The 21,318-nt window shown below is 52.4% G+C and overlaps 6 protein-coding genes across 6 annotated transcripts; 3 read left to right on the top strand and 3 right to left on the bottom strand.

Annotated features, from left to right (window-relative positions):
• Positions 1–238: 238 nt before the first annotated feature.
• Positions 239–2,028, top strand: GPI16 (Subunit of the glycosylphosphatidylinositol transamidase complex-like protein; the record flags this gene model as incomplete). Its single annotated transcript, XM_028642272.1, has 2 exons — positions 239–591; positions 642–2,028. The coding sequence occupies 2 exons, from the start codon at positions 239–241 to the stop codon at positions 2,026–2,028; spliced, it is 1,740 nt and encodes a 579-aa protein (XP_028493908.1).
• A 638-nt stretch (positions 2,029–2,666) lies between these two features.
• Positions 2,667–6,089, top strand: D7B24_008177 (uncharacterized protein; the record flags this gene model as incomplete). The annotated part of the gene is made up of 8 exons (XM_028642271.1): positions 2,667–2,771; positions 3,063–3,404; positions 3,520–3,674; positions 3,725–3,782; positions 3,945–5,275; positions 5,324–5,536; positions 5,588–5,920; positions 5,975–6,089. The coding sequence occupies 8 exons, from the start codon at positions 2,667–2,669 to the stop codon at positions 6,087–6,089; spliced, it is 2,652 nt and encodes an 883-aa protein (XP_028493907.1).
• Positions 6,090–6,275: 186 nt separating this feature from the next.
• Positions 6,276–10,310, bottom strand: D7B24_008176 (uncharacterized protein; the record flags this gene model as incomplete). Its single annotated transcript, XM_028642270.1, has 8 exons — positions 6,276–6,419; positions 6,473–7,248; positions 7,300–7,710; positions 7,761–8,711; positions 8,782–8,799; positions 8,888–9,151; positions 9,505–9,780; positions 9,836–10,310. 8 exons carry the CDS (start codon positions 10,308–10,310, stop codon positions 6,276–6,278), a joined length of 3,315 nt encoding a protein of 1,104 aa, XP_028493906.1.
• A 1,012-nt stretch (positions 10,311–11,322) lies between these two features.
• On the bottom strand, positions 11,323–17,326 carry D7B24_008175 (uncharacterized protein; the record flags this gene model as incomplete). The annotated part of the gene is made up of 6 exons (XM_028642269.1): positions 11,323–11,365; positions 11,625–11,841; positions 12,049–13,196; positions 14,369–15,162; positions 15,998–16,599; positions 17,095–17,326. 6 exons carry the CDS (start codon positions 17,324–17,326, stop codon positions 11,323–11,325), a joined length of 3,036 nt encoding a protein of 1,011 aa, XP_028493905.1.
• Positions 17,327–17,961: 635 nt separating this feature from the next.
• Positions 17,962–18,903, top strand: D7B24_008174 (uncharacterized protein; the record flags this gene model as incomplete). Its single annotated transcript, XM_028642268.1, has 1 exon — positions 17,962–18,903. One exon carries the CDS (start codon positions 17,962–17,964, stop codon positions 18,901–18,903), a length of 942 nt encoding a protein of 313 aa, XP_028493904.1.
• Positions 18,904–18,977: 74 nt separating this feature from the next.
• Positions 18,978–19,648, bottom strand: D7B24_008173 (uncharacterized protein; the record flags this gene model as incomplete). Its single annotated transcript, XM_028642267.1, has 4 exons — positions 18,978–18,990; positions 19,065–19,168; positions 19,334–19,480; positions 19,532–19,648. The coding sequence occupies 4 exons, from the start codon at positions 19,646–19,648 to the stop codon at positions 18,978–18,980; spliced, it is 381 nt and encodes a 126-aa protein (XP_028493903.1).
• Positions 19,649–21,318: the final 1,670 nt, after the last annotated feature.

The raw sequence follows: 21,318 nt of genomic DNA, 5'->3' as shown, positions 1-21,318 counted from the left end.
GGATGACCAGGGATGCGGGAGCTTCTGCTGTGAGGATCTGCGGTTTCGCAGAAAAGGATTATCTAATCGCGTTCTGCCGTGTCCTACCGCTTCGTACCTAGCCTACTCGCCCCCCCTGGTGGGCTGGCAGGGGTCCCGCCTTAACCCAGCGCGCGACTGGACACGATGCTCGACGTCAGGGAGCTGCGGTTCGACAATCCCACCACGATCAACCAACTTTCGCTGGGGATCTAACACGATGCGTCCGCTTCCGGTGCTACTTCTGTCTGCCTTTTCTTACTGCGTCTCTGCAGCAGATTACCATGAGCAACTGAATCTTCGACCGCTGCCGCTTTCCGCCCTGCTGGCCAGCTTCAATTTTCGTTCAAACTCGACACTCCACGACTTTGAGTCCCAAAACTTTGGCTACTTTCCCCGGTCGCTCGGGCAAATTCTCCAACATGCTGGCACGAAAGAGCTGCACTTGAGATTCAGCTTGGGACGATGGGACGCCGAGAGTTGGGGCGCTCGACCATGGGAGGGCCAGCGAGAAGGTGGCACAGGTGTTGAGCTATGGGCCTGGCTGGACGCACGTTCAGACGAAGAGTACGAGTATCTGCCCAAGACTCGACTTATCACAATAGCTAACCACGACACCACAGGGCCGACGAGAAGTGGCTGATTCTTACGAACGCACTGTCTGGGCTGTTTTGCGCCTCCCTGAACTTTGTCGATGTCACACGAACTACCCGGCCTGTCATGTCTTTCCGACCAGAGGGCCACCACTCGAACGCCTCCATCCCGAATCTTCGTCTGCTACACGGTGTGCTTCCAAAGGAAGTCGTGTGCACCGAGAATCTGACACCGTTTCTGAAGCTGCTGCCATGCAAAGGTAAGGCTGGTGTGTCGAGCCTGCTTGACGGCCACAAGCTGTTTGACTCTAGCTTTCAGAGCATGTCCATTGATGTTCGCCCATTGTGCCCTGAGAATGGCGAATGCGTGCTGGAAATTGAGCAAACCATCGATATGGTCCTTGACGTCGAGCGCTCCAAGCGTCCGCAGGGAAATCCTATTCCCCGCCCTCCTCCGAGCCAAGATTTAAAGTGCGACTCTTCCAAACCCTACCATGCCGATAACACCTGCTTTCCCGTTAGCCATGCCTCGGGCCAAGAATGGCATCTTTCACATATTTTTGGACGGCCCATTACCGGCACGTGTCCGTTGGCCGATCCAGAAAGTGCCCCGGTCTGCTTAGAGGTCCCTGAGTCCAGAAGCGTCTACACCTCTGGCGGGGTTTACGAGACAAAAAACCCGAATGGCGTCTCCCGTTGTTTTACGTTCGATGTCAACGGCGACTTCGACATCATACTGCCAGCACTGGATGCCGAAGCGACCGCCGTAGCACCAGCCGAGCTGGTCGACGCGCCCACCCCTCTAATATACGCCGAAAGGTCCTTGATGGGACACGGACAAGAGCGTGGCGGTGTTCAGGCTATCCTGACGAATCCAAGCCCTGACACAGAAGTAGAATTTATCTACATGGAGTCGCTACCTTGGTTTATGAGAGTGTATCTTCACACGCTCGAAACTCGCATCAATGGAAACATCAACCAGCAAGCGTCCATTGTTGAGCAAGTTTTCTACCGCCCAGCCATCGATCGCGCAAGGGGCACTCAGCTGGAGTTGCGCATGCGAATTCCACCTGATTCGACAGTGTTCTTGACGTACGAATTCGAAAAGACCATTCTTCGCTATACCGAGTACCCGCCAGATGCGAATCGCGGTTTCGATGTTGCCGCAGCTGTCATCACGACTATCAGCCCTCGCGTCCAAAGCGTGCGAACCACCACGTTGCTGCTCAACTTGCCAGTACCGGACTTTAGCATGCCTTACAATGTTATCATCTTCACATCGACTGCCATTGCGCTCGCCTTTGGTGGCCTGTACAACATTCTGGTCCGACGGCTCGTTGCCGCCGATGAGGCCCCGAGCCCGCTTGCTCGGGCCAAGTTGGGAAAGCTTCTTGCAAGGTTCAGGTCCAGGAAGTGAGTGCGTGTTGACATAAATGTAAAATGATGTTCATCTCTGAGCCCCGTTTGGTGACCTTCACTTGAGTGCCGCTGCCTGAGCGATCGATCTGAACCAGCAGACTTGCTTCACTACAGTAGACGTATTGACCCTGGTAGGCGCGGCTTCTCACACCCGTCGCAGCCCGCTGGTCGAAAGATCTCAAGCATCGACGCCAATTGCACTCAGACTTCGCCTTTGAACACCGCACTGCTTACGACTGCTCGTGAATCAGCGCAGTCAATCCCATGTCGTAAAGCATATTGGGTTCACCACGCCTATCACCTACGGTCCAGTACATACATACCGTCATCCAAAGTCAGGCCACCTGCATGCCGGAAAAGCCCAGGGAGCCAATGATTCTTCCGCAAACTTGATCCCATCCCCGTCTCAAACACAACCTTCGGTCGACCGCGTTCGGACTACAGATTTGGCTGTCGAGCAACAATCAGCAGAAAACTTGTGAAACCACAAGAAGACGTCCTGTTTCCTTCCTGATTGCCTCCGCCCTATGTAGGCCCAGTTGTTCACTGGACACAAGCGTACGATGGTTGTCTTGGGTGCAACCCGATGAGCTTGCCCGTTCCCATGTACCACACGGATTCAACCCTGTCCCAACAATGGTGTCCACGGCGGTTACCCGGACAGCTTACAACTCACTGAATTCGGCGTTGCATGGCTTGTCTGACGGTGCAGACCGCCGTTCAGGTGCTGCTGGCACAGGCGTAGGCTCAGGCTCAAATAGCGTAATATTAATATTGATGTGGCCCGTCGTTTTTGGCACTTCTGTTCAAGCTCCCAGAGGCAGAAGAATGAGGTAACGAATCATGCAACCCGTTCATTTACTACTTGGACTCGTGTTGAGCTCGACGGCGGGTCTTGGGCGACAGACAGATGGCGGATTGGGGACGAGACCTGGCTCATTCGAGACCAATCGATACATCGTCGAGTTTGCCAAGGTGTCTTAATCCTATTGCGATTGCTACACCTTATGCATCAGCTAACATCAATCTCAGGAGTCCGACTTTGATTACGTGAAATCGAGTATCGAGTCTCGAATTGGAAACAAAATCGTCAAGTCGTTCAAAGGAAACATCTTCAAGGGCATCAGTATCGAGACATCAGTCGAGAACGCAGAATCCCTGCACGTGATAAAAAATGTGGCCAATGTCTGGCGATCCAAGACGGTCCAGCTCGATCCTGCTATAGACAAACAGGACCAACCCGACGATGCAGGCGCAAGCAACTATTCAATCCACCACATGACTGGTGTAGATAGACTCCACGCTGAAGGCATCCGCGGACAAGGCGTTACTGTTGCAATCATCGACACGGGAGTTCAGTACACACACCCTGCGGTAGGCAATCCCCTGAATTGATTGGGCAGCCTTAATGATAACGCGATGAACAGTTGGGTGGTGGGCTGGGCCGCAAGTACAAAGTGATAGGAGGCTACGACTTTGTGGGCGACAGATGTTTGTATATTCTCTCGATTTGAGGCCACTGAGGCTGATTAAGCTTCAAGGGTATCCACGCGGACCCTTTGAGAAGGAACCAGATGATGACCCGTTTGATATCGACGGACACGGCACGCATGTCGCGGGGATTATCGCCGGCTTGACCGAAAAGTACACCCGGCCTGTTCTAAGAACTCTCCTCGCAGCTAACTCTTCTTGAGCTGGGCAGGAGTCGCACCAGACGCTACGTTGAAGAGCTACAAAGTCTTTGGGGGCAGTGTAAGCGGTCTCAACCTCTCTCGCCGGCTTCATCCAATAACGATGTCAGGGAGGGACAGACGAGGAAACTCTGATAGACGCATTCATCAGGGCCCATGAGGATGGAGTAGGCACTGGCCCCTAGAGTTCTTCCTTCTAGAAACATGGCTGACGCCAATCGAGGCCGACATCATCACAGCAAGTATTGGCGGCCCCGGCGGATGGTCGAGCAGTGCCTGGTCCACGGTTGCGTCTCGCATCGTTGATGCTGGCACCATAGTGACCATCTCTGCCGGCAACAGCGGTGAGCTCGGCCCATTTTTTGGAAGCAGTGGCTCATCTGGAAAGTTTGTGCTCGCCGTGGCGTCGGTCGAAGCAGATACTTATCCTGCGATACCGTTTGAGGCCACTTATATCCATCCCGGCTCCAATGATTCGAACACAACGACATTTGCCTACCTGCCAGACTACGAGCCTTTTCCTCCAACGGTTCGAGACCTCCCTATGTTTGCGCTATCACTCAACGCAAGTGACGTTCTAGTAGGCTGCGAGTCTTTGCCGGCCAATACGCGGAACCTCAGTAATTACGTCGTACTTCTGCCTCTTCTGCCTCTGAGTGTGAACACGAACTGCAGTTCATATGCAAAACAGCGCAATGTCGCTCACTTTGGTGCTCGATATATCCTTTTTTTCAGTCCACAGGGCGCATCGCTACAACAGCCAGGGACCGGGAGCGACCTCATTGGCGTCGGTGTTCTCGATTATGAAACGGCAGAATTCTTCCTCAAGGCGCATAGAACTGGAAATCGGGTGTTGCTCAACTTCTCTGCCGAGTCGAAAGCCAACTATGTCGGCATCAGCAATGCTGGCGGAGGGGTTGCGAGCTACTTTACGTCACAAGCTGCGCTATACAACCTCGAGATCAAGCCCGATGTTGCGGCCCCTGGAGGCAACATCTTCAGCTCGTACCTTGACAATACATACACAGTGCTCAGCGGTACATCAATGGCGTGTCCATATGTGGCTGGAGTTGCGGCCTTGTACATCAGTCAACATGGAGGTAAAGGCATCCACGGTGTCCGCTTCGCCAAGGATCTCGCCATGCGAATCATGTCAAGCGGCCGCGCAGTGCGGTGGCACGATGGCCAGTCAGACAAAGATTATGGATTCTGGGCGCCTGTAACCCAAGTTGGCACTGGCATCGTCGACGCCTACAAGGTTGTCCACTATGAAACGTCCCTGGGATGGTCAAAATTTGCACTCAATGACACGCAGAACCACAGACAACATCAACAGGTCGCCATCAAGAATAACGGGACTAGCCGTGTTCGATACAGGTTCGAGGTGCAAGACTCTGGCGGCCACGACGTCCTGGACAGCAGCGATCCTCCCTTGGTGCAGTTGGGCCCGATTCCGCACGGCGAGACATCCTTCCTCCCCTTTAAAATGACGCCTGATGTGCTGTTACCGTCGGATGAGTTCTGGGTCAATCCTGGGTCAACCAAAAATGCAGAGTACGCAATGCAGCCGGTTACAAAGGCCTCATGCTGACAAGCGTCCAGATTCATCTTTGACTATCCCGCCGGGTTCGATGATGATAAGTTGCCTGTGTACAGCGGCAAGATCCTCATATACGGCACGAATGCTGAAGAACTTTCCGTACCTTTTATGGGCGTGGCGGGGAGCATACGGACTACCTTTGCCAGTGTCTTTTACCCCAACTATCCCCGGTCCTCTTCAACTGCGAACGATATTCCCATTGAGGAGAAGCCCACGTGAGTCTGTTTGCGCGTGTGGAGACCAGAGACTGACCCGAATCATGCTAGCTACACATTTGACCTTTCGTTGGAAGCTCAAGACTTCCCAAAGATCGTTTGCGGCTTCCGCTGGGGTGTACGTCACCTACGGTGGGATATCTTTGAAGCAGGCTGGGAAGACAGCCGGTGGTACTATCCGCCGGAAGCGGGCAAGAACGGATATGTTGGTGCAGCAACTTCATGGGCCGGTGCGGACTACGCCTACGTCTTCAACACAAGCAAGGACGATGAGATGGATCTGGTAGCGTTTCCAGTCTTTGATCTGGCTCGGGACATTCCATATGAGTATTGGTGGCTGGGCCGTCTGGCTAACGGCCAATTGATCGAACCAGGAAACTACACGTGAGTAGGTGAGCTTTGATGTGGCCATGGGAGAGAGAAACTGATGTATAGCAGATTTCGCTTCGCGGCCCTGACGCCGTTCGGATCACCGGAAAATGCCCATGACTGGGATGTCTTTGATGTACCCGAAATTCAAGTCATCAATCAGGCCAGCCAAGGTGCAGTCTGAAATCAAGGAGAGGGCGTGGGGTGCCGATACAATGCCTGTATTCTCGCGGTTTGATACCGCAACATTCCACGCGGTCTGCCCCGGTCAATGGTCTCGTATGATTGACAAGTTCAATGACTTGAAAGGGTTTGTCCGTCTCGGCCTTGAGCCGGCAGACTGAGATGTTGGTAGTGACACTTCGTCTCATCAGATTCCCAGTCCCTTGGCTCCTTTGGTCCATCTGTACAGTGAGAGTACTCTCCTCCGCGCCAGCTTGTGCTCCTCCCAACCTTTGGGACTGGAGCCTCGTACACTGTACAGCGTGGATCGTACGACTCGTCGAAAATTCCGCTGTACAATTCAATTAGATGTGTCAAGTGATGTGGTAAAAACAACTGACGCACCTGAAACTCTGTGCTCAAGGTCACAACGCAGACCTCGTGGGCTCTGATGATGGTCTCGCACGCCTGCTCGACGCTCTGATTGGGTCCGAGCTGAGGCATCCGGTCGGCAAATAGCAACAGGATGAAGCTACCGTGCAGTAGATATATACCGAAGAGGTACGGCATAAAAGTCAGTTCTGGATCAAACTTGAGAATATCGGACACGGCCTCGGAAGCAGCAATGGCGTGCGACGCGCACTCGGCAAAGCGCGACGTAGTGATCCAGTCATCCTCATTGTCCAGCATGCTGATGGCGTCCCACTTGCCGTGCAACAAGACGTGCATGACATGGAGAATATGCGTACTGTAAGCGACCACAAGACGCACATCAGATCGATCATCGTGGGTATCGTGACTCCGACTCGGTGGTGGTGGTGCTTGATGACTGTTGTCTGGCAGGCCGGTCACCAGATTGCTGATGAGCATCGGTGTGTCAGGATTTCCGTATGCTGAGTGTCGCACATCAGCCTCGTGCGCAAGCCTGGCAAGACTCTCCTCGCACTCGCTTATCATGTTGCCAATGACAGAGACGGCGATGCTGTTGTCCAGGCTCCCAAGGCGAGGATGGTGCTTGCCATGGTGAACTTCGATGATGTCGCCGAGGATGACCATCAGCGGGAGGAAGTATTCAAAGAAACTGGAACCAGATATCGTGCTCAGGGGGCCTATCGTCCTGGCTGGCGGTCCGAGAAGGAGCACTTCATCTAGCGTCTCCCAAACGCTCTCCGCCAATGGGGCTAATGCTCTGTTAGGAGCCGACAGCTGGCCTCAACCCGGGGTAGACGTACCATAAACTTCACAACTCGAATCCGGAATTTGGAGGACTCGATTGAACGACAGCGCAAGATGTCGGTCGAGCGAATAAAGCAACCAGAAGACTCGTCTCTTCTCTTCCTCAGCCTCAAGTGTAGCCAGGAGCAGCTGACCCTTGTGCTTTCGTGGGGGAGAGGACAGTCCGGACAGTGATGAGTCCTCATCCAGTCGGTTCAAACGGAGTGACAGCGCAAGCCTGGCTGCTTTGCTCCACCATTTGAGACAGTCCGACTTGAAGTCGCCTCCGGACACCCCAATGCAGAGGAGGATGAATGTGAGCACATCATCAATGGCACCGGCCGGCTCATTGCTCTCCGTGGTGCTTGGGAGATTGGAGTTGTAGGGGTACTGCTCGGATACCTGTTCATTCTCTATGCGCAGTCCCCCTATGCATGGTAAGTACGACATGTCAACACCTGCCGGTGCGGCTGCTTACCGTGTATTCTTCGCCATCTGTCGGGGTCTCGGTCAGTAATGAGAAATGTGGCGAGCTCGTAGAGTGCGTTTGTGACTCGTGATCTCGATCCCGGAACAAGAAGCAGAGATATGTCGGCAGTCTGGGCGCAGCACCAAAGAATTGTGGCCAGAAGCGCCGGCGACATGGGTCGCGGATTAGTTGGATGAAGCAGCGATTTCTTCCGGAATATTCGCGTCAAGATGTATGGCGAGGCGCAGCGAAATAACGAGCTTCCGGGATCCACGAGATAGACATCAAAGAGGTCACAAGCCACAGACGCAGGCAAGACATCGCCAAGATAGGGGAGAAGAGGGTCGAGACAGCGGTAGCGACAGTCGGCAGCCGAGACACCATACTGTGAGCCTCTTTGCTGGCCGCCGCCCTGAGAGCCATCCGACGGTATCGGGCTGAAGGGTCCGAATCCGTGCGGCCTGACGATTGTGCTGAATGATGCTCTTGCGCGCTGCTGTTGCGGATGCGGCTTTGTCGAGGCGTGTGGATCGTGCAATGGATTGAGGTTTGCAGGGGACGGGTGACCATCGCTGGGCTCCGACACAACAGCGTCACCCAGCCTCGGATGATTTGTGTGTCTCAGACCAGCCGCGTAGCCTTCGTTGGCATACATGGCGTATGGCGGGGAGATGGCTTGTTGAGGCAAGTAGCCCCCATTGGCCGTGTCCAACCCAACATGAGCGTGTGTCTCTGGAACGGCAAGATTCTGCTGCGACTCGGCCACCTGTTGCCGCTGATCGAAGGCGCCTGACGGAGGCTCCGATTCGGCGGCAGGCGAGCTCGCTGGATGCTGATCCGGGTACGAGGTCTCATTAGCGGACGATTCGCAGTTGGAAAGACTCCTGGGTGCTGTTTCGTTGCGGGGGACGCGACCGCGTTTCTTGATTTGTCGGTCATAGTTACAGGTGTAACCGTAATCTGTGATGGACAGGGGTTAGCCGAAGATGCCTCGGGTTTTACTCTCTTGGCTAGTGCCACAGGCAGAGACTTGCCTTGACAACGTCGACTGCGTGGCCATGTCAGTCAATGTTGAACAATAACCCTCGAATGGATGCTGGGGCAAAAGGCTTGAGAGCCAGCCGTCTTTCACCTACCACGGATACTGGCCGTCGCAGCGGGTCCGAGACGTACTGCACTTGTCGCATGCGACCCGCGTCCTCTTCCTTGGCCTTGCATGCTCCGCGTCCGCCCCATCCTGGCTCCCCCGACCATTCGTCTCGGGCTCGGGAGACGGTTGGCTGCGAAGATCTTCCATCGCCCACCTTGAACAGAGGAGTCGACAGCTGTCGAGTTGTTGGCGTTCTGATACTTCGAGTGCTGTGAAATTTGCCCGGGCCAGAGAGTGGTTCCAGCTGCGACTGAGCTGCGCGACAGCGCGTGCAATCGAGGGAGATGCTGAGAACGGGAGCTGCGAAGTGAAAAAAAAGCCCGACGGGTATTTTATGTTGTGTTCATTCACCACCTGAGCTGACTCTTTCCCCGCGAACCCCGCACCACTAGCGCTTTCCAGGTAGCTCAGGGGCGTCCAGCGCCTGGAGCCCCCACATCGCTCGCCTCCATAAGACAAACCTCTCTCTTGGCCTCCACTGTTTGCAGAATCAATCATTCATCCTCCCACACGCCAAACAGAGCTCCCATGCAATGTCGGCATCGCCGCCACCTTGCCCCACCCCCGATCAGATCCAAGCGCCATCTACTGTGTAGACCGCACCGCTCACAAACGAACTGTCGGGCCCCAGCAGGAAGCAAATGACATTGGCCGTCTCTTCGACGGTCCCAAACCGCCGGAACGCAGTGGGCTCATCAAACGGAGCGTCCTTCGCGCGTCCGCTGTGGTCCCATTCCTTCTGCATCAGTGGCGTGTAGACCGAACCTGGCGCGACGCTGTTGACCCTAATCTCGCGGTCTCCGTTCTCCAGAGCCGCCGCCTTGGTCAGACCAATGACGGCGTGCTTGCTGGCATCGTACGCCGAGTGTTTCGCAAAGCCTATCAAGCTGTCAGTCAGAGTGCGTGGCTTAGTATCTGCCGGATTGCGCCAAACCCTTGAGACCATGGATGGATGATATGTTGACGATGGACCCCTTGTCTGCGATGCTGCGTAATTGCGCGCGCATGCAGTACATGGTGCCCGTGAGGTTCACGGCAATGATTCTATCCCACTCGCCGTCCTCCATGTCGGTCACTGCGGTGGTGCCGTGAACCTTGCCAATGACGCCGGCCACGTTTGCGGCGCCATCTAGACGGCCATGTTCCCGGATGATGGTGTCGATCCAAGAGTCTACCTCGGATCTTCTCGACACATCAACCTTTGACACCATGAACGGCACCTGGAGAGGCGTGAAGTGGGCCTCAGCTGCTTTCATGGCCTCTGGGTCGATGTCGGCGATGCAGACGGCCGCCCCCCTCATCGAAAGAAGCTTGGCTGTCGCAAGTCCAATACCGCTGGCACCGCCCGTGACGGCATAGACCTTGCCGTGAAGGGGCAGATGGTCATAGGTGAGACGTGTCGCCGGCATGGCACAGGATTGACGGTGAGTTGGCAGGGTTGACGTTGAGGATCCTCGAACAGCAGCTCGGCGTGTGCAGTGCAATAATCAACAACCAAGTGCGGGAGGATGTCCAGATGCAAGAGGAATTTCAGAATTGCAACTTGCAATGACTACGACTACACTTAAAAATACTGACAGGTTCTCATCCGGCCCTCCGATCCGAAACCCTGCCGTCGGCTTTTACATGGCTCCTGGAACCCACCCGTCGGGAAATTCTGCACTGAATCGATGAGACGGGCCTTACGAGTAAACTTGCATGGTATGGAGCCGTTTTCGCCCTGAACAGTCTCACTTACGAAATCATATTCTAGTTTTGATCATCTTGAAAAGTCCAAATGTTTGCAATTCCAGACGGAAGCATGACTCTCAACAAGGTGTCGAGAAGGAGTATTTACAAGGGCCCAAACAACAGCATGAAAATATGAACGACTCTTCTCCAGCAGTAAACGTTGGTCGACTCGCTGAAACCTCGTTCATTTTAATACTGCTCATGGTATTGGCCAGCAATAGACGCTCTCATACCCTGGTCTTCATAACCTTTCTTCTGATGGACCAAGCTTGGCTGCGCAGGGCAAAAGAAAACGTCACGCAGTTCGTCTATGCTCAAGATATAGATAAATTCCACTTGATGCGTTGACAGATCGTCAACGAGAGTAATGCACAATCCAAACTCCCGGCTTCGTGAACACGTGCCATCGAAAGGAGTCACCTAGGGCAATCATCGTCTTCACACCAAATAGCAGACAGTTCAATTTGTGAAATGTAGTCTAAACACTATGAAAACCAAGAGCATTCAAAGGACGAGGACGAAGCTCGCCATTATTGGCAACATCTCTGACCTCCCACTGCTCAACAATCCCACTGTCGACAAAAGACGCATCCGGAATCTCCAGTCTCAAATGAAGCCCGTCATGGGTACAACGCAGATTCCCAGAGGCCATAACCCAAACCAGCTTTTTCTCAGTGAAGCGCGAGAGATTCAGTAGCTCGACATGCTCGCCCAAGTCCACTGAGCGGCGAATCTGGCCCGAGAATGCCTTTCGAGCTGACACATCAATCGCGAACAGCCGATCGAGGCTGCTGCACAAGACCTCTGTCATGACTTCATCACGTTGTTGATAGGTCAATCCTTGTTCGGCGGGAGAAAGACGGTGTCGCTTCATTGTGGCCCGTGCTGCTCGCTCGATTTCAGCAAGAACCTCAACGTGGACAATCAAAGTGCCGTCGGCATATGTAGCCGTTCCAGTAGTGTGACCGCCACTGGCGCACATGCGAACGAACCCGAGCACTGTCCAGAGAAAGCCTTCAGGGGCAAACTGGCCAGGGATAGCGTCCTGGATAGCAATGCGGCGAAAGCTTTCTGAAGGTGGCTGGCCAACAAATTCAATGGCCTCGCGACAGGCGTCGGCGTTGGCAATAATGTGCGCAAAGTAGACAAGAGTCTCCTTCACTTCCACCGAGGTGGATTTATAAAAGGCCGCTGATAGGATAAAGGCAGCTTGAAAACAATCGTCCACATCTGGCAGATGCTGTTCAATGATACAGGCTCTACTGAGCAGATTGATGCGAAAAGGTACAAGGCTGAATGACGACCTTTGGAGGCAACCATGAAGCACCAGCCTGTGAGCGTAGTGGGTGATCACCCTCGGTGTCAAGGTCGTGCCGCTCGAGAGGGCCATTAAAGCGCGATCCCACGGATAAGTACTCAGAGAAATGAAGTCGACAAGCTTGTAGACAGTCGTGTAGAGGTCGCGATTGGCAAACCGCTCGTAGAGTGACGACGAGGAGTTCTCGTACTGACGCCGGTCAACCGGCATCCAGCAAGGGACAAAGGGCGTTGAAAGGCTCTTGGACCAGTACATGCTGGCACGATCTATGTCGACTTCGGAAGGGGGCAACGTGAGGGAATCGTCAACAACAGTACCGAGGAAGTCGTTATAGCATGGCCCTCCAGCGCCATGACCGATGATACCGCCGTGTGTGACATTAGCGAGCTTGAGAGCGTGTAGAGCAGGGGCCGATAGCGCGACATTGGGAGCCACGACGAGAACAATGGGACTTTGATGGGAATCCAGTGGTGACTTGGCAATGAAGCTGTTAAAGTCTGTCTTGCTCGAAATTCCTGTTATGAGGAAATCAGCCTCATCTGGGAGAAGCTGGGAAGCATCCATGATCATAGCGATCGGACCAACAATGACCAATGTTCGAGGCGGAGAGTCGTGCTTGAGGAAGCGGCCGATCAACTCGGCGATATCGTTGCGGTCCACTGCTTTCTCGAGAGGCTGCATGGGGTATCCTTCACCACCGAGGCATCGAAAGTCATTCATTCGCATGATGGTGACACCATCAGTAATATTCTTCTGCCATTCGGGCATCTCCACGGTCGAAAGCGTGACGATACGGGCGTACTCAGCAGTCGCTGCCCACTCTACTATGCGGAGCCAGATTGACACGTATAGAGAGCTGCATTCGGGATCGTGATCGAGGATGATCACGGCTCTTCTGGTCTCCGCAAAGTACATGAGCTTATCAAGCGATCGATGGGTAAGGACTCTGAGCTTGGCATCGCTCTCGGTCAATAGGCCGTCCACACAATCGTCAACCTTCTCAGACATGAGAACAGCGTTATGCATGTAAAGGCCTTTCTCTAGAGGCGTCCGAAGGGCGTAGATCACGATAGTGTCGGGTATTTTCTTTTCCGAAAGCGCATCGAGCACGCGTCGGGGTATGTACTGTGTCTTGCCAGTCATAGGACCAGCAACCACATTTGCAAAGGCTGAGGTCTCTGGGCCGTTGTTCAGCCATGCTGAGAGCTCATCTAGCACCGGAGCCCAGCTTGTGTCTGGTATGGGCCTAGGCATGTCGAAAATGATAACAATAGAGCTTAGCGGCTTTTGGTCTTGGTATCGGTACCTAGTGGGCTTTGGTGGCTGGTTTCGGTGTGAAATTGTTCTGGAGTGTATTGCTGATGATAGGAACTCATAGGCAGGCGACAGTGTTGTTGGCAGGCACTGTTGTTGAAGGAGAGTTGGCCTGGCATCAGACCCAACAGCCTGGAAAAGTGTGGAGAGTGGAAACATTGAAAGTACCTAGATAGACTGTCAGATTTGGAAAGCACGAGACCATACCTCAAATTCACTCGGCAGGATCAACGACAGATCGCTCCATAATTGAGAGGACAAAGAAATGTGTTCAAGACAGGAGAATAGGTACATGATGACAGTCTGAACTCAAATAACCTATGAAAACAACGTAATGACTACTCGAAGCCCCTTGCAGCATACTGACTACACCCCTTCACCCTTCTCGTTGCGTCAATTATACACTGTCGATAGCCCTCAGCTTGATGAACAGTTGATCATGCCCCGCGCGAGGCTTCAGGAGTCACCAACTTGATGCCAGCCTTTGCGTCGGCATTTCCCGTTCCATCGGAAATTGAGTCTCTTACCCTGAGCTAATGGGTTCTCTTTCTGTTTCTATAGCGCTTAAAATGAGACTGAGACCGAAGGTGAGGGAGCTGGCTTGTTTGCTGCTGAGGGCGAGGTGTCGGGTTGGGGTTTCTGTTGCGGATACGGCGAGGGAGAGTTGGGACGGTTGACCTGCGATCATCTCGATGCCGAGAATACGACCCGCGCACCTGCTGATCAGACTGTCTGGCAGTCGTGTTTCTAAGCGAGGCATCGTTGAATGAAGTACCAGTACTAGTTCTGCGCCTCGAAGCTCTGTTGGAGACCCATTCGCACATTGCCGCTTGATAAGACGAGTCAACCCCCGACACAGTACGCAAATCGCGAGAGTCATCCTCGCCGGGGTATCGACTTCCTGGGTCGCTGGCTCTAGTGTAGTACAAGACATATTCATGTCCGTACTCACCAATCATCCACTGGTGATCCATATACTCGACCTGACGAATCGCTTCGTCAGCTGCTATTGTGCAGACACGTTGGCCTGAAAAATGGTAGAGTCGCACGAGATGAGGATCGCTGTGTTGAGATGGTAGACGGACGGCGGCCCTAAGATAGTACGGGCAGGCCTTTTCGGGGGTAATGGTTACTGTGAAGTTTTGAAGCTCAGAAAAGCTACGTCTATTGCCGAGAGCTGGTATCAGGTGGACGCGTAGGACGTAGGGCAAATTGTTGAGACCGGCAACTTCCATGTCCTGCTGTGGATTGGAAATATGAAACTTTCGATCGACGATGTCGATGATTCTGACTTCAGGCTCCTCAAATCTGAAGTCTGCAACAATCAAACCGCTGCTGGACGATTGTTGAACATTGTAGGAAAGCAAATTCCAATCCGATTTGTCTGGTCCACTTGTGATGCGACCGATGCCAAAGCGCCAGATGAGGAGGAAGTCGAGAGACCAAACTGTGTGTAGCATCATCTTGGACTCAGCTAGGCAAAGAAAAGCGTCTTGCACTTTGGCGTTATCTTCACTGTCCCGGAGCTTGGATTCGCCACTGATGAGTCGCTCCAGAAAGTCTGGCTTGAGAAGCCCTTCCTTTCCGAGGAGGGCATGGCTGATTAAAGGATTCTGGTCTCCATTGGCAGCGAGATTTTCGATCAAGTGATTTGGTAGTATTGCAATGAGCGACCGCAGAACCATGAAAAGACAGATGATCGGAGAACTGCCTGGCGCCGTCTGTATGGGGCCTCGCTGGATAAGGTCGTCGCGCTCTTGTGATGTGAGCGGCATCGTATCCACACGCCAGACGGTGGTTCCTTGGGTAGGTATCTTATCGAGTTTTCGCCTGTCGAGTCGTTCAAGGTACGAAGGGGTTCGGGTCTTGTCGAGGCTGATGCTGTGGTGCTTGGTTGCCTGGGCGGTTGTCGGGATTCGACCGGCAGTTGCGAGAGCAAGGTCACGTAGACAATTGAGGAAGGTATATTATTTTCGTTGGCCATAACAACTCTGAGTCCAGCTCGTAGAATGATTGGTACACAGTGATTACGAATAAAGATACAACGGGCTTCTGATCAAGTGACTGCCTTCACAGCTGTAAGGAAAGCTCATCACAACACAGAATTGAAAACCCCATCGCTTTAATACTTCTCGTGAGTCCATATTTGATGAAGGAGTCACATCAAAAGCACTTCAGACTCTTTCAGCTGTCGAAATTTGACGCAGTAGCACTCACAAGCGGTTAAACTTCTGGCAATGAGACGTGAAATAAACTCTGAGGGTTAGCCATGGCTCTCTGTCAAGCCTCTAGCTGGGGCTCTTTTCTTTATGATGCTGAAGCCGGCACTGGGCTATCGCGCATAACACTTAGATCGTGAGTACGCAGTTTAGCGAATTAAAACAATACACATTCAAAATAGCATACATGCTGCAACTCTGAATGAACGCATGAATCGTTGAAACGAATCAGAAGAAGTGTACAGCAGGTCTTTGACAAGAATTTCCAAGCTTGTGCTTGACGAGGAGCGAGGCTGAGAATGATCATGAGTACAAGATGTCTGGTCAGTTCAAGCTCTGAGCCTCAGTCGCGGGGCGCGAAAATGTCAGGATCAACAACCTTCTCCCTCTCCCATCCTTTGTACTGTACAGGGTCAAAAAACACTCGATTGCCACAAGTGTTAATTCCACAGTCACTCAACAGCTCAGTGTCCTGGATAAGGACCATGGGGTTTGAGCTCTCATTCGGACCAACCAACAACTTGGGAGAGGTTTGGTCGCCTTGGCCTTGCTCCCGCTGCTGTGACGTCCCTTCGAAGGGCCGGTAGTTATCATTGGAGAATGCCAGTTTGTTATCGGGCATGACCTTTGGAAATGAGGGGATCGGCGCGTCTTCATTGACTGTAGCATCATTGTTGTCAGCTTGAGGTTCATGGTTGTAAATATCAGGGAACAAGTCGATCTTACTAGCGTCGTCGACCGCAGGCTGGATAACGACAGGCACCTGCTGTGGAGCACTCTTGGAGTGAAACTTGGAGAAACCTCCAGAGGAGTGATCGGAGGAACTTTCAGATGGGCTATCCGATGAAATATCGATGGGAGCAGCGACGCCAGGGTTGCGACGGCATTCCCGAAGGATGGAGCGCTTGCGCAGGTCGTGTACTTCGTTCATCGTGTGAGGGTGCGTGCGGCCTCGCGACTCTGTGTGTAGAGCAGCGTGAAGTTTAGGATTGGGGTAGAGTGGTATGCCGTTGCACCTAACTGTCCTGAGAGCCATGAGGAGGATGTGGAGCTCGTGGACCGAAACGTTGTATACAATTGGCTGCGCGGGCGCGTTTCTTCGTCGGTTGACAAGATCTGGCTCAGGTGTCACTGTATTGGCAATGTGAAGGAACACGAGAGCCAATTCACTCTTGTAGGTTCCAGGCGTCGACCGTATGGCCCGTCGAAAAAGGGAAGCAAAAGAGCGAGAACCATCAGACTGACGGGCGGCTGCCGCGAAGCTGTCGTACGTGGAATTATCGACCACCACATCAAATGGCCAAGGACGACGGTCGTTCGTCAGGCACACAACAGTGAAAGCAATGGTTATCTGCAGTATGCGATACTCTCCTCTCCAAAGAGGATGACTGCACAGTTCTCCCAATTCCATGCAGAATCCCTGGCTGGGATTAGGGTTTATGACAGCAAACTTCCCCATGGGGTAGTTGAGCCGGGGGTCGAACTGCAGGGGCATCGAGATGACGTGTTCCGGAGTTTCTCGAAAAGCCGAAAAGGTCGTCTTCCATAACCCGCACAAATGCGCGTTGGTGTACCATTTGGGGTCAAACACAGCTGCATGGAAGATGCCACTCCGAACGAGTCCATTCAGCTCTCGGATATCGGCTGCTGCCAGAGGCGGCAGAAGGGTTTCGATCTCCTCCCGCGACATGGCTTCAACGGTACCCTCGACGAACATGTCGAAGATGATGTCGTCGGTACTACTGTCTTCGTGGGGATCGTCGATGCGAAGCTTCTTCGAGATATGTCGTCGGGGTATCGCCTCAGCAAGGCGCTTTTTCGAGTTTTCGGTTGTTCGAGGCATACTGGGCGTGTTCTGTGGACGCAGTTGGTGGTTGGTTGAGTTGTGTGTTGGTGTTTGGGGCTTCGCTGTTGGACTTGGTAGAATTGAGATCTGCAACTGCACGCTGTTGCCTTGACAAAGTTTGCGCTTCACAAAATGAGACTGGATACAAAAGGAGAATCGCCAATCACTACAATGCCTCGAGAGACCGCTGAGCACCCGCTGTATACTTGTTAGATCACGCTTTCATGGAGTTCCTGAGCACTAGGCCTGTAGGCTCCTATCAAAAAATCACTTGCATTTGCGTAGACACTCCTAGGACCAGCTCTATAGACCTGATCTCGACTACGCGTGTATTTAGGTTAGCTAGCCTTTCCCAGTGATAGGAGTGCAATGATCTGCCTAGATGCTCATAACTGTGTCCGCTGCAGAGTTTTCACTGCTTCCTCTGCGGGCTCCTTCCTGAACGTACTCCTTCTCAACGTACCCTCCTCCCCGACTCTCTTTGCCTTGAAGCCCTAATCAGTTGGCTTGAGAAAATTTACACCCTCTACATCCAGACCTTCCAACTCTACCACTCTTCCATAACAAAGACCACATCAACTACAAGCACACATACAGAGACACTCGACGAATAACCTCAAACCAACGATACAATGGCCGACTATAACAACGACGACCAGCAGAACCGCGACACCTTCTACGACGTCCACCTCGGTGGTGAGAAGGCTGTGATCGACGAAACCATCGACAACGCGATGGAAGAAATCATCACAGACGGCGCTGCTAGGCTTAGCACCTCGGAGCGGCGCCCGAACAAGAAGAAATCCGCCGGCGCTGACGTTCCAGTCGGCGCAAGCGAGAACGCTGTCAGGGACCTTTACATCGAGCGTTTCGAGTCCCTTGACAGCGAGGGAAAGTATCGAGCCATGGTGAGGGAACACCATGATTCGATCTTTGTCGACGTCGGAAGCAACTTTAGCTTGTACACGCCGAAGAAAGCAGCCCCCGGTATGATATCGTCGATGGAAATGGCCATTTGCTGCAAACACCAACCTCGTGACGAAAATGCAACCGCTATCTATGGGCAGGTCCATGGAATCCCGATCCAGTGTGTGAGCGGGTCCAAGGCTCACCAAGCCATGGCCATGGCAATGCAGGCCAAGAGTGACAACAACATCGTCATATCGATACCTATGAAAAAGGGTCAAAGCATCGAAAACAAGCGGGCAGAGATTCTCAAATTCAATCGTGCGGTCGCTGCCATCATTGATGGTGCCTTGGCATCGGCCAATCAATCTGTTGGCCTTCCGGCATCAGGACAACAGGACAGGGACGACCAGCAGCGCCCATACGTTCCACCCCACGAGCACATCATGGATAATCACGAGACGGTTCGAGTCCGCCAAGTGCAGAAGAAGACAGAGCAACGTGTGGTTAACGAAGACACACACAACGATGACCGTGCTACTACTGGCCGTAACGACGGAGAGAAAAAGCCAGCCAAGCCAACACAGCCTGCGGCCGGCGTATTCCGGCCGAATAAACGATTAATAGATGCGTCGAAGGATAAAGCCAATAGTGGACTGGACATGTAGATAACTTAGCTAACAGAGTTGTCGGCTGAGTTTGGTTGCTTGCGGCATGGTAGCAGTCTAGTACATCAGTTGTTTTACCAGTACTTGCTGTTTGGTCCAATTGAGCATTATCGTTGATTGTCAGGACTGTGGTGACCCCGATTGGGCCTATAAATACATACGCCACAGGCACAACTGCATATGCACCCAAACACTCCACCCTGAAATTGCCAACATTGCCGTTGATGGAAACCCAGATCTCGCCGATGGTGCTGCTGGGGCGGAACTCGACCCCGTAAAAGTTCCAGAAGGGGTATCAGTACAGGACACCATTGGACCCCACGTCACAGTTGACTGGATATGATTGACCGAAAGTTGTTGTAGTTTCGTAAGTGCTTGAGGCTTCAAATCCCATCGACGCGGATAAAATCACCAAAAAGCTGACACCCACCTCAGCGGACACGCCGACTTCCAGGCCAAAGGACTCGATCTCGGAAATCTCAATTTCGGTACCTGAGGGGCCAGGTGTGTCGACCATGAATCGATGGCCTGACCTCTCAATATTGGTAGCTTGGCCGATCAGAATATACGAGTCATCCTGCTACGCTGTCAACCTTGAGCACGGCGCGTTGCGATAAAAATGACTCACTCCATCCTCCTGTCTTTTCTTAGGATGGGTAAAGCTTTTCTTCAGAGCCTCGATTTCCGCTTCATACTGGGGGAGAGGGACGTTTCGGGGCTGTAATTTGTCGTTACCGATCGACATGATCGTTGGGTTCTGTGGAATGTAGTCCGGATTGAGCGTGACACCAACGTAGCCATTTTCCCAGCTGTGGCGGCCACCAACGCCGTGTCTCTCACCACACTGTCTTTCAACAACACGAACGTATTCCGCCATAATCGAACTCAAAAGGTAGCCCCGATCTGCTATCCAGCAAACGGCTACGAGACAATTTAGATGGTTATTAGCGTGTGTGAAAACATGGCACGTGTTGGCCCCTACAGGCGAGCCGACAAAGTCTTCGTAATCATCCCAGCCAAGAATCTCGCTTAGCTGTTGCCTGCTTTGAGGTTAATACATATTAAGGTAATAGATGCATCCAATGCATTTCACTTACAATGGTCCCAGTTTGGAGCCTGCAACCCATCGCATTTGTAGCTTTGAGTAGCAACATTGCCAAGCAGCGACACGATGCCAGCAAGTAAAGATAATCTCATGTTTGGTATAATGGTTGTGGAGCTCAAAGAAGACTTATAAATCGATAATACGAAGTGGTAGTACTGATGCAAATTGTGTACTGATGATAATCATGGGGTAAAAGGGAGGAGATCGAAGGCTGATTTTATATGTTTCCGCAACCCGTCTTCAGCTCTTCAATGGCGTTCAGTCAGTGCAAGGCTCGACAGTTGAGGAAAGGCATGAGGCATCTCCAACGTGAGATCAACCATAGTTTGCCGCTTGCACAGGCAATATCAAACCAGTTGCTTCACACGTAGAATTACTAATACTTTTGCTAACTTACATATTCTGTAAAGAAAAGATGGACGGGCCACCATTAAATACTTACAGTACATTTCAAACCATATAGTGCTCGGGTCAAGGCATGTCCCCGATTGGACTCTGGGAAACTACGTGCATGGTACAGCAACCACACAGCCATACAACATTGAGTAGCCACGGATCGGCACGTGCTTCTTCTTCAAACATGTCATAAGAATGGCTTTGAGACGGCAATGACGTTGTGGTTGGGGGATCGTGCGTGATATAAGAAGCGGGTAAAGCTTGATTCGTGACTTTACTATCATAGACACCCAAAGTTGGTTTTGTATGATATTTGTGGAGCAGCTTTTCGAGGGACCCGAGCACAGTCAGGTAAGAAAGTGACAAAGTGAGTTCGAGACCCTCATGCCTGCCCAAGCTACAGGGTACACAGACGATTCATGACAATCAGCAGTGCAGTAAGTCTGCACTCTGCTGTTTACCCTGGTCTCGAACATTCCACTTCGTTCCATTCACTGCTTCCAGAAATGCAGATTTCTGGAAGGAGTAGATGAAGGATATCGTTCTTTCCTAGGAAGAATCTGTCACAATACGTTTCAACGTCCACTCCACACGCTCCACATCCACTGATCCGTTCTTTGGGTTCTTCTCCTACTTCGGACTTCAGTCGAGTCCGCGTAGATATCGCGGCAACTCAGAAGAGATTGCCGTGACCAGAGCTCAGTCAATTATACTGAGCTCTGAAGTACACATCTCTCTCACATTCAATTCTCGTTTATCATTATCTTCACCTATTACTCCCACTTGTACGTACTCCCTTCACAGTAACCTAGTGGTATAGTTACTTTACTGACTTTCTCATTCATAGCACAAGCACAGTTCGACGGAATTCAAAGGCAATGTTGTCCGCTGGGCGTAACAACATCACGAAAATT

This window comes from Verticillium nonalfalfae, assembly GCF_003724135.2.
Source record: "Verticillium nonalfalfae strain VnAa140/NRRL 66861 chromosome Unknown scaffold_70, whole genome shotgun sequence".
Lineage (NCBI taxonomy): Eukaryota > Fungi > Ascomycota > Sordariomycetes > Glomerellales > Plectosphaerellaceae > Verticillium > Verticillium nonalfalfae.
Note: the sequence above shows the minus strand (reverse complement) of the source record. Positions and strands in the feature narration are given on the sequence as shown.